Source organism: Malaclemys terrapin, chromosome 20 (assembly GCF_027887155.1).
Source record: "Malaclemys terrapin pileata isolate rMalTer1 chromosome 20, rMalTer1.hap1, whole genome shotgun sequence".
NCBI classification, from domain to species: Eukaryota; Metazoa; Chordata; order Testudines; family Emydidae; genus Malaclemys; species Malaclemys terrapin.
In genome coordinates this window covers 669,017-680,884 of record NC_071524.1, presented here as the reverse complement: position 1 = coordinate 680,884, position 11,868 = coordinate 669,017, and the positions used below count along the sequence as shown (strand labels likewise).

The following is an 11,868-nucleotide window of genomic DNA, read 5'->3' as shown; positions in this document are numbered from 1 at the left end:
GAGCGGGGAATCAGCCTTGACAGGGGGCTGAGGGTGAGTTTGAGAGGGAGGTTAAGGGGGTGAGTTGGGGGGGCTGAGGGTGAGTTTGAGGGGAAGGTTCAACAGGTGAGTTGAGGGTTCATTCTTTACTGAATCCCCACCCAGGATGACTTCTGAGAACATTTAAGAAACAAAGATAAAGGGGAGGGGGGGCAGAGAAGGACTGAGCCAGGCTGGGAAAGGTGTCTGGCCTGTGGAAGGAATACCTGGAGTTTTAAGTTGCAAGCAAGAGCAGTTTGCCTTCAAGAAACTCTGCAATCTGCTTAAAACAACATTTAGGGTGAGAAATTCCTGCTTGTAACCAGTTTCTTTAGTAGCGAAGCTCATATTGCATTGTGGTTTTATTTGCTGGGTGATCTGCTTTGATCTGTTGGCGATCCCTTATCATCACTTCAAATCTGTCTTTTGTAGCTAATAAACTTGTTTTTGTTTTCTCTAAAACCAGTTTGTGGAATTCGTAACTGGGGGCCAAAAAGCTGTGCAGATCTTCCTCCTCATTGCGGGAGGGAGCGGATTTCATGTGCTCACACTGTACAGTTCTCTGTGCAGCACAAGACAGTACAGTTTGGGGTTTACACTCCAGAGGGGGGTGCACTTGAATCCTGGGCAGCTCCTGAGCTGAGGGCTTCGCACGCCGAGCTGGTTTCAGTGTCTGTGTCTTTCTGTAGCTGGATGTGTCCCTACCTGTGTGTGCTGGGGACGGCTTGAACACCTGGCTCAGCAGGACAGTGTAAGGGAGCCCAGGCTGGTGGAACAGGTGGGCTCAGTGGTACCCCAGTACATCACGTAGCACCCTGAAGGGGGGGGAGCAACCCATCACAGATCCACTGGGGGCCTGGGATGGAATTTCTCTTTCTCTGATTTTCTTTTGAACCTGGTTTATTTAATTCACACGCTGAGAAAAGGCCCTTAGAACCAGACGTTACAATGTAAACCCATCATTACTGCTCAATTACAGCGCAAGAAGCAGCAAACCCAGGAATTCCCCATCGCCCCCACTCCTCACATGGTGCCACGGCTCCTGTCAAACATTGGCAGGTTTGCCAGGCTGAGCTGGAAGGCTGCAGAGTCAAACCCTCTAGAACCACAGTTAAGGTTTCCCGAACACCCTTAACTCTGCCCCCTTGTGCACATGCATTACGATGCCATCCTTTAATTTTGTGATCATGTACTAATTTTAACTTCATGGGTCACCAGCCAGGTTTGAACCCAGAATGCAATAAATCAGGGGAATCTGCTTGGTCAGTCAAAGATTGAAGATCAAACCCTGTGGCCTCCTGGCTTCCAGCCTGGTGCACCTTCCCCCAGGCTGCAGGGTACGTTGACAGTGACTTGTCCTCCCATCCCACAGAGACACAACAAGCTGTGATCTGCATGGCACTTGGCCAGGCTGACGGGCCCAGGGTTTCCTGGGTTTTGCAGGGACCTCTGCTTACTTTGGCGCTTCTAGATTTTGCCTGCAGATTAGAGACAAGGTGTGATGGACGCAGGAAGAGACGAGACATCGTCGACTTCCTGTAGCTGGAGCCACCAGCTGAGTTCTTTATTTGGGGCTCGGTGGAGCGGGGCTCCAGGGTGTTGGTGACAGTGGTGAGGGGCCCCTCACTGCCCCCATCATGGCATCTGCTCTCATCATTATTTTCCTTGGTGAGTATCGGATAAAGCCTGCTCTCATCTCAGTGAGTATCGGAGGCAGACAGCCAGGGCTTGTGTCCATGGGGAGTGGGGAGGATATGAGACCAAGGCAAGTGTCTGATACCAGGGTGAAGGATCCATTTGCTCTGGGATCTGGCCCCTCATGAGCCGTCTCCTCTCCAGGCCACTGGCCGCTGGGTGGAGCAGGGTGTCTGGAAGTGAGTATCTGTGGATCTGGGGAAACTTTAGTGTTAAGGATTGGGGAGGGGGAGGGGACAAGAGGAGCTGACCCCAGAACTTTCCCCTCAAATCTCAGTTCAACCTCCTTGTATTGACCATGGGGGACTGAGACCAGAACTCACTGCTGTACCCATTGCAGTCAAGAGTGACTCTAGATTGACCCCAGGGGAACTGAGATCAGAACCCAGCCCTGCCCCCATAGCGCTCAGGAGTGACTCCGTATTTACCCCAGGGGAACTGAGATCAGAACCCAGTCCTGCCCCCAGTGCAGTCAGGAGTGACTCCGGATTGACCCCGGAGGGCTGAGATCAGAATCCAGCCCACAGGTTTGCTATCAATTCCTACTCCTGGGGGAATTTTGCACCAAAACATTAACAATTCTGCACACAATCTTTGAAAAATTTGCATATTTTATTTGTCAAAATAACACAATATAATCCTGCCAGTTTCAATGATTTTGGTCATTTATTTCAAAATATCTGTCAGCGAGTATGTCTGTAACAATACAGAGCAAAAAAAAAAATTCTGGTATTTTTTTTTTTACAAATCGTTTCCTCACTAGGCGTATTAACACAGAATCTTGAGTAATTCATTTAAATCACACGACAGAACTGTATTTCCTGCACCTGTCAGAAGCAGTGCAAAGGCTTGGGGGAGTCAGGAGTAACGGGGGAGTTGAGGGAGAGGGAAGGAGCCTGGGAGTGAACCTGGACCGTGTTGGGTGTGGGTGGGAGAAGGTTTTTTGTAGGTGGGGGGATTGTTAGGGAGCTGGGAAGCCTCCCCCATGCAGACCCTGGCTGACCTCAAGCCTCTCCCATTCAGTCAGGCACATCAGCCCCTGTCCCCACAACCCCCATCCCCATGTGTCCCTGCAGCCTCCTCCCCCATCCCCAGACTCAATGCTGTCACCCCACTAGCTCCTGAGCCCCAGTCTGTGACCCCCCAGCAGCCCTGGGTGCCCCTAACCTGGCTCTGCGGGCAGGTGCTGTGATAAACTTCTGCTCCTGGGGGAATTCTGCAGCACGGGGCAGGCAGAGAATTTTTTCCCCACAGAAAATACATTCTGCCCCAGAAGTGCTGCAGTTCCGCCTTGTTCCCACCAGGGGCCGCTGTGGCGCCAGAACTGTGTTCATGCTGCTCGCTGCTGTGGTGCCACAGCGACCACAGGTGGTCAAAAGGCGGAACTGCAGCACTTCTTGGGCAGAATGTATTTTCTGAGGGGAAAAAAACAGAATTATGCAGGACAGATGAATTATGCATGTCCTAGGGTTGCCAACCCTCCAGGATTGGCCTGGAGTTTCCAGGAATTATAGATTAATCTTTAATAAAAGATTATGTCATGTGATGAAATCTCCAGGAATACATTCAACCAAAACTGGCAACCCTAACACATCTGCAGATGCACAGAATTGCCCCAGGAGTACCAGACCGTAGATGCAGTGAGGTGTCTGTTACCCCTGGTGCTGTCCCTGGGGCTGGGCGCTAAGGGCAGGTTACAGACACATGGGGAGGGGTTTGTGTCTCCCCATCTCACTCCTGTTTGTGTGTGAACGCAGAGCTCCCTGTGCCTGGACCCTCCATCTCCGTCAGCCCCAGCGGGGTGATCGCCGTGGGGGGAGCCGTCACCATCCGCTGTCAGTGCTGGTGCGAGGCCAGGAGGTTATTTCTGTATAAAGGTGGAATCGAAATCTGGGAGCTGGATGCTGCTGGGGACGGGGGTGAATTCACCATCCCCAGCGCTAGATGGGAAAACTCAGGGAGCTACAGCTGCCGATCTCATTCCAGATTAGAGCCGCCCAACTGGTCGGATCTCAGTGATTACGTGCGGATTGTTGTAGCAGGTGAGAGGTCCGGCTTGGCATCCCCACTCCCAGCCCTACAGCTTGCCAGACGCACAGGGGGTCTCTGGGCTGATGGGATGTTCAGAGCCAGGCTCTACCCTGAGCTCTGGGCCCAGCAGAGGGGACATGCAGCCGAGGATCAGGGACAGAGTCACTAAGGGGTTCCCCAGCCCCTGGAGATTGGGAAATGAGGGAGGGGGGATCCCTGCCCCCAGGGGACTTTTGGGTGTCACTAAACCTGCCTGTGCCTCCATTTCCCCTTGTGTAAACTGGGGATAATCATCCCTCCTGCACCATGTGTCTGGTTAGATAGTCAGGGCTTGGCTTTAGGGCAGGGACTTTATCTCACTGTGTCTGTGCAGCACCTATCCCCTCTGACTCCCAGTCCCCTCCTGATCTAACCACTAGACCCCACTCCCCTCCCAGAGCCAGGGATAGAACCTGGGAGTCCTGGCTCCCAGGCTGTGGGAACCCATTAAGTAGATAGATGGGTACAGAGGGGTGCTCTGGATTTCCGGGCGTAGCGCCCAGGAGTCTCTGGGATCTCGGAGAGGTTCCTCTGGCTGGGTTTTCTCCCAGGGGCTCCGTCTCTGGGACGGTGCAGCGAGGACAGGGCGCAGTGACTGTGCCGGGGTCTGTCTCATGGCCTGTCTCCTTCTCACTGCAGAGCTCAGCTACCCCAAACCCTCCATCTCCCTGCACCCTGGCAGGGTGACCGCCCTGGGGCAGGATGTCACCGTTCGGTGTCGGGCTGGTCGCCGGGACACCAGGTTCTCTGTTTAGGTCGGGGATTGGACCTTGCTGGGACGCGTGGAGCCTGCTGGGGCTGGGGGGGGGGGGGGGGGGAATTTCTCATCCACAGCGTGAGACGGGGAGATGGAGGGAGCTACACCTGCTATTATCACTACGAAACAGATCCTTTGCCTGGTCGGAGCCCAGTGACCCCATGGAGCTGGTGGTAGCAGATGAGGGGCCCGGTTCGGTGTCCAGAGCCCCACGCTCAGCCGGACCTCAGGGAGAGCGGCGGGGGGAGGCTCAGCACTCATGGGACACTCAGAGCCAGGCTCTGCCCTGAGCCTTGGGCCCAGCAGAGGGGCCGGCCGGCTGGGGAGCTGGGACGGAGTCACTAGGGGGTCCCCAGCCAGGGAGGAGCAGCAGCTGCTGGAGGTTTGGGGCTGAGGGAGGGGGGACCCCGGCCCTAGGCAGAACAGGGGGATGCTGCCCCAGGCGGCCCCTGTTCAGGGGATGCACAGAAGAGTCGGGGCCTAGAGTCTGCCCAGCCGTCCCCGCCCCCAGCCTGTGATTGCATTCCAGCCACATAAATCCCCCCACACACTCCTTGGAGGGACCCTCATGATCGATGCTGAGTCATGCGGGGGAGGAGTGATTGCTCCCAGATGCTGGTTCTATTCCCGCAGGCTCCCACCCCCCCAGGCAGCCCAGAGCCAGGTACCGGAGCCGGGCAGGAATCTCTTGAGTCACACATTACGGGGCAGCTTCCCCCAGTGGTTGCCCAGGGAGCGGGATGGAAGCTGTTCTCAGAGGCAGTGACTCCTCCCAAACTCACCGACGGATTTTGGAGGGGTGCAAAGCCTCCTGCTCAGATACGAACTTGCCTCTAATGGGGTGGCCGGAGGCTTCCTCTGGGGCAGCTGGGCCCATCCGTGGCCATGGGGAGGTGCAGGGGACTGGGACTGGGCCTCCCCATGAAGCAGCCATAGGCAGCCAGCGTGGGAGGCGGGATGCCGGGCTAGATGGGCCCATTGGCTTCAACTGGTGTGGCCAGGCCTGGCTGGTGCCATGGTACCATGAGGGACAGCGGCGGGGGGGGACGACTTTAAATGATTACTCAGACAGCACTCCCTAGTGCCACGCTGGGGAATTGGGGCCAGGCCTGACTGCCAGGGGAGAGCGCCCCCTACTGAGACCCCTGCAGCCCAGCACCCCCTAGCACCTAAATCCCCCAAATCTTGCTTGCTCTGACCTCACTTGATTGTCCCCCTTCTGCCCACCCTTCATCATCATCATGTTCCTATGACACCTCTGGCGTTTAGGGCAGTGACGAAGCTCCTCCACTCCTGTCTGTTTCTGACAAGTCTTTCAATGGTTCCCCAGCTGTGCCCCAGGTTAATCAGCTCCGCTTCCACAGCTCTTCACCATGTTGTTTTTGGGAGGCCTCGTTTTCGCTTGCCTTCAGGTGTCCATCTGATTGCTACTCTGGTGATGGAATCAGTTTCCATCCGAAGCACATGACTGATCCATCTCCAACACCTCCTGGCAATGACCCTGCTCAGATCCTCTTGGCTGCACTGTGTCAATAGATCTTGGTTTGAGATTGTTCTGGGCCAAAGATACAGAGGATTTTTCTGAGGCAGGTTATATGGAATGAAGCCAGTTTGGACATGTCAGACTTTCTCATTCCCCAGCATTCTGCAACATAAAGTAATGTTGAAAGTACGCAGCTCTGATAAATCTTGAGTTTGGCTTTGGTGTTTGTCATGGACTCACAGATCGTGCCCACTCTTGGCCCCGTGCGGTCCGTGGGGGGTGCCCCTGTTAGTGAGTCAGCCCTTCTCGGGGGTCCACTCTCTCTCGGGGTCAGGCCCCTCCACCTCCTGGAGCCGCACCTCTCTGAGCCTTAGCACGTCTGTCTCTGCTATGGGCCCCCTCAGGGAGTCCACTCGCTCTGGACCCCCGGGGCCTCCACTCCCAGAGGGAATAATGCCACCCTGATCTCTAGCCCGGAGCGACTCTCAGCCAGCATAAAACAGGAGGGTTTATTGAGCGTCTGAACACAGCACAGGAAACTCTCAGGGCCTCAAGCCTGGCCTCCCTCAGCCCAGCACATCCCAGTCTCCCCTGCATCCGTTGGGCTCTGCCTGCTCTCTCTCTCCAGTCCCAAGCCCCCCTGCTTCCCAGTTGGGTATCTGATATCACCGACCCCAAGCCCTGCCTCTGTCCATTGTCTTCTCTCCAGGTAAACAGGGTCGTAAACAGGGTCACCTGGGGCTCCTCTCCTCTCCTCTCTTCTGTCCTCTGGCCCCTTCTGGCTGGAACCGGCTGGTTAGGTCACCGGGGTTCTCTCTTTACAACCCATTGTCCTCCCTCTAGTATTTTATAGTATTGCAACTTTTTTAATGGAAGGGGCCCCTGAAATTGCTTTGCCCCAGGCCCCCTGAATCCTCTGGGCGGCCCTGGGCCAGTGTGACAGTCCCTTGGTTTCCTGGCTTTTGCAAAGACCTCTGCTTGTTTTCACTGCACTAGATTTCGCCTGCAGATTAGAGACAACGTGTGATGGACACAGGAAGAGACAAGATATCGTCAGCTTCCTGTAGCTGGAACCACCAGCTCAGTTCCTTATTTGGGGCTTGGTGGAGCTCAGCACTGGGGTGTTGGAGGCAGCGCTGAGGGGCCCTTTGCTGCCCCATCATGGTATCTGCTCTCATCGTCCCCCTCCTTGGTGAGTATCGGAGACAGCCAGGGGATCTGAGACCAGGGCATGTGCCCATGGGGGACAGGATCTGAAACCAGTGTGTAGAATCCAGTCGCTCTGGGATCTGGTCCCTAACGACCCATCTCCTCTCCCAGCTGAGCGGGGTGTTGGGGCGTGAGTATCTGTGGGGCTGGAGAAACTTTAGAGTTAAGGATGGGGGGTGGGGGCAGTGGGGAGGGAGAGGGGGAAAGAGGAGCTGAACCTTCACCCCAAAACTCAGTTCAATCTCCTTGTATTGACGCTGGGGGGCTGAGATCAGAACCCAGCCATGCCCCCGGGGGTGACTCCAGATTGAACCTGGGAGGCTGAGATCAGAACCCGGCTCACAAGTTCCCTGTAGATGCAGTGAGATGTCTGTTAGCCCTGGTGCTGTCCCTGGGGCTGGGCACTAAGGGCAGGTTACAGACACACGGGGAGGGGTTTGTGTCTCCCCATCTCACTCCTGTTTGTGTGTGAACGCAGAGCTCCCGGCTCCCGGACCCTCCATCTCCGTCAGCCCCAGCGGGGTGATCGCCCTGGGGGGAGCCATCACCATCCGCTGTCAGTGTCGGTGCGGGGCCAGGAGGTTATTTCTGTATAAAGGTGGAATCCAAATCCGGGATCTGGATGCTGCGGGGGACGGGGGGTGAATTCACCATCCCCAGCGCCAGACGGGAACACGGAGGGATCTACAGCTGCCAATCTCACTCCAGATCAGAGCCGCCCAACTGGTCGGATCCCAGGGACATCATGCAGATCATTGTAGCAGGTGAGGGGCCCAGCTTAGCGGCCCCACACCCAGCCAGAGCTACAGGGGGTCTCCGCGCCTGTGGGATGCTCAGAGTCAGGCTCTGCTCTGAGCTCAGCAGAAGGGACACCCGGAGTGGAGTCACTGCAGGGTTCCCAGCGGCTGCAGATTGGGGGCTGAGGGAGGGGGGATCCCTGCCCCCAGGGGACCTTGGGAGTGTCACTAAACCTGCCTGTGCCTCCATTTCCCCTTGTGTAAACTGGAGATAATCATCCTCCCTGCACCTTGTGTCTGGTTAGATAGTTAGGTGCTGGCTCTATGGTGGGGACTTTTTCTCACCATGTCTGTGCAACACCCAGTACCCCTGATTCCCAACCTCCTCCCCCTGCTCTAACCACTAGACCCCACTCCCCTCCCAGAGCCAGGGATAGAACCCAGAAGTCCTGGCTCCCAGGACAATAAATAGATAGATGGGTACAGAGGGGGGTTCTGGCTTTCTGTCCTCGGGCAGTTTCGGGCATAGCTCCCAGGAATCTCTGGGATCTCGGAGAGGTTCCTCTGGCTGGGTTTTCTCCCAGGGGCCCCGTTTCTGGTACTGTGCAGCGAGGACGAGGCGCAGTGACTGTGCTGGGGTCTGTCTCATGGCCTGTCTCCTCACTGCAGAGCTCAGTTACTCCAAACCCAACATCTCTCTCAGCCCCAGTGGGAGGTCACTCTGGGGGGAGCCGTGACCATCCAGTGTCGGGGTCAGCACCAGAACGTGAGGTTCCTTCTGTACAAAGATGGGAACCTGAACGCGCTGCAGGACGTGGAACCTGCTCAGGGACATAGATGAGTTTCCCATCCACCATGTGATCCGGAGAGTCACAGGGAGCTACAGCTCCCGATATAGCACCGAATCGTACGCGCCCGTCTGGTCAGAGCCCAGCGACCCCGTGGAGCTGCTGGTAGCAGGTGAGGGGCCCAGCTCAGTGTCCCTGCTCCCAGCCCCACAGCCTGCTAGACCCTCAATGGGGCTAGCCCTGGTGAGACGCTCAGAGCCAGGCTCTGCCCTGATCCCTGGGCCCAGCAGAAGGGACACCTGGCTGGGGAGCGGGGATGGAGTCTCTGGGGGGTCCCCCAGTCAGAGGAGAGCAGCAGCTGCTGGAGGTTTGGGGCTCAGGAAGGGGAAATCCCTGCCCCCAGGGGGAGCTGCAGAGCTGGGGCCTTTCCCAGGGGGATGTTCCCCCGGCTGTCCCTGCTCTGGGGACAAACAGAGGAGTGGGGGGCCCAGGAGCTGCCCAGCCAGCACCGTCACCAGCACTGAATTCACTCCCCACCAGCCTGGACACTTAAAGCCTTAACAAACGCCGGGTCGTGGGACAAGCGGCCCAATCGCTGAGTCACCGTTTCAGCCCCTTCCCACCCGGGCCCTGGGTGCTCGGTTCCGTCCATCCCCCATCCCAGCCAATGCTCGTTTTAATCCAACAGGGGGAACGACCTCAGCTGGGCCCCAGCAGCCGGATCCTGCCCCCAACAGAGCTGGAGGGAGAAGGTGAGCAGAAGAAATGGAACAATTCATCCCCCAGGGAACAGGGCTCCCCGCTCGGATGCCCACGGGGCCATTCAGCCATTTGGAGGGGGATGGTCCCTGCAGACAGAACGGATGGATTCAATTCTTCTATATAGGGAGTGATGGATAGATCCATGGGGATGGATGGCCATGGGTCAGTGGGACAGACACAGATGGCCATGGGTCAGTGGGAAAGTGGGTCCTTGGGAGCGTAGGGCAGTGGACAGATGGGAGCACGTCTGGTGAGGGATAGAAAGGTGGACTAAGATGGTAGACTGTCTACATGAAAACTGGACCCGAAATGATGAATCCCGTGTGGTTCCCAACCATGCATCTGAAGAAGTGGGTTTTTTTACCCACAAAAGCTTATGCCCAAATAAATCTGTTGGTCTTTAAGGTGCCACCGGACTCCTTGTTGTTTTTGTGGATATAGACTAACATGGCTACCCCCGATACTCAACCCCAATGGAGATTTCAGAGGGAGTCTGGCCTGTCCGAGCCAGGCAGGGGCTGTATCTGTGCTGAGGGTCTTGCTGGGCCGATCCTCCCCGTTCTGGGATCCCGGGGGTGCTGAGCCGGCCCGAATCCGGCTGTGGGGGGCAGGGGTGTGTACCGGTGTACCTGTATCACTAACCACAGACACCAGGGCTCCAGCTTTCTCACCCCCCGATTGGGCCTGGTACCGGGGCTGGGGGCAAGAAATCTCTGTAGACCCCCAGAAACACGCTCATGCACCCCAAGGAGCCACCCCGGGGGGAGCCACGAAGGGCTGGCTGCATGGGACGGGCTCAGATCCCCACAGCGAATGTCTCATCTGGGCTGAGACACACACCCCCTGGACTCATTTCATATGCTGGGGGGTGTAACTAGGCAGATGCCAGATTGGCTTGGTGGGGGCAGGGCCCGGGAGAGCTTCCCCCAAACACACAGCCCCTCAAACTGGGGTGCTCTGCTGCCCACCGACACCACAAAACCACACATGTGGGGCAGAGCTCGGTGCATATCTCCCTGGGAGAATGGGGCTAGGAACGGAGATCTGGGGATAACAGTCCCATGTATCCCATCTCTCTGCCTGTGTCTGCAAAGGGCCCATGGGAACGGCTCAGAAGCAGGGCTCCCTCTTCCCATGGGTGCTGTCCAGCAGGGCCTAACCCTGGAACCTACCAACCCAGATAGACACCGTGTTAACACTTGAACCCACCAATTCAGAGTGACACCTTGTGTCACGGAGTGTTGGGGGACTCAGGGCCCTGCACCCCCGGCTTCCTGCGATTCACCATGACTCTCAGCCAGCGAGTAAAGCAGAAGGTTTATTTGGATGACAGGAATACAGTCCAAGACAGGTCTTGCAGGCACAGACAACAGGGACCCCCTCAGTTAGGTCCATCTTGGGGTCCCCGGGCATCCCAGCCCAGCCCCCCTTGGGAGGTCAGAGCCATCTCTGCCCCCCAGCCCTCTCTCCCTGCCTGCTTCCAGCACTCTGCCTTCAGCGACCCCTCCCACAGCCTTTGTTCAGTTTCCCGGGCTAAGGAGTCGCCTCCCCTTCAACCCCTTCCTGGGTTCTCATGTTACACACTCAGGTATGCGCCCTCGGGCGCCCTCGGGCAGATCCCATCCTGCAATGCAGACTATCCCATAACACTCCCCTGTCAGCATTCACAGACCACCGTGAGAACAGGCCCAGTTCGTCACACCTTGTTGAGCCTGGAACCTAATGATGGCAGTCGCGATGGCAGTGCCATTACATCTTCCGCTGATCACTTCAGCGGGGCCTGGTTCTCCCAATGATCTCAAAGCCCCTCCCCAGCCAACCTCCCCCCACCCGTAATCCCCCTCCACAGATGTTGCTATGCAGCAATGAGCTGAAGCTGCTGGGAAATTCCCAGGACAGGGGCAGGCCCCAAGGGGGGGGGGGGTGCTGCATGATCCAGGCCCAACTGGCTTCACAGGGTATGTGGGGCTTGAGGTACACCCCCACACAGCCCCTGCCCCCACCCCAGTACAGCCCTCTGCCATTGGAAGTGAGCCCCCTGACCACTATTACCCAGAATCTCCTCTGCTCCTGCCCCCCAACTAGCCCCATAGAATGTTCTGCTGTGGGTCCCTGGGTCCTCGAGGGGAGGGGCTGGGGTAACAGGTAACGAACCAGCCGCTCACCGCCTGGTGCTGCTTCCCAGGGGGATCGGAACCACACGAGTTCTGAGCAGCCCCTTCATCGCTGGGGTGAGCGCGGTGGCCGCCGGCCTCCTCCTCCTCCTCCTGGCCTTCCTCTGCTACAGAAGAACCCGAGGAAGTGAGTGCCCCGCCCAGCGAGGGAAGGGTTAAACCCGCTGCTAAGCCG

General features: G+C 57.2%; 1 protein-coding gene across 1 annotated transcript in view; it reads left to right on the top strand.

The window, feature by feature from the left end:
• The first annotated feature begins 1,655 nt into the window (after positions 1-1,655).
• LOC128826305 (leukocyte immunoglobulin-like receptor subfamily A member 6) overlaps positions 1,656-11,868 on the top strand; it is a 76,782-nt gene continuing 66,569 nt past the window's right edge. Inside the window, 7 exon segments of the mRNA XM_054009552.1 lie at positions 1,656-1,686; positions 3,471-3,755; positions 7,711-7,868; positions 7,870-7,996; positions 8,639-8,680; positions 8,683-8,789; positions 8,791-8,929. Of these exon segments, the coding sequence (XP_053865527.1) occupies positions 1,656-1,686; positions 3,471-3,755; positions 7,711-7,868; positions 7,870-7,996; positions 8,639-8,680; positions 8,683-8,789; positions 8,791-8,929 (889 nt within the window).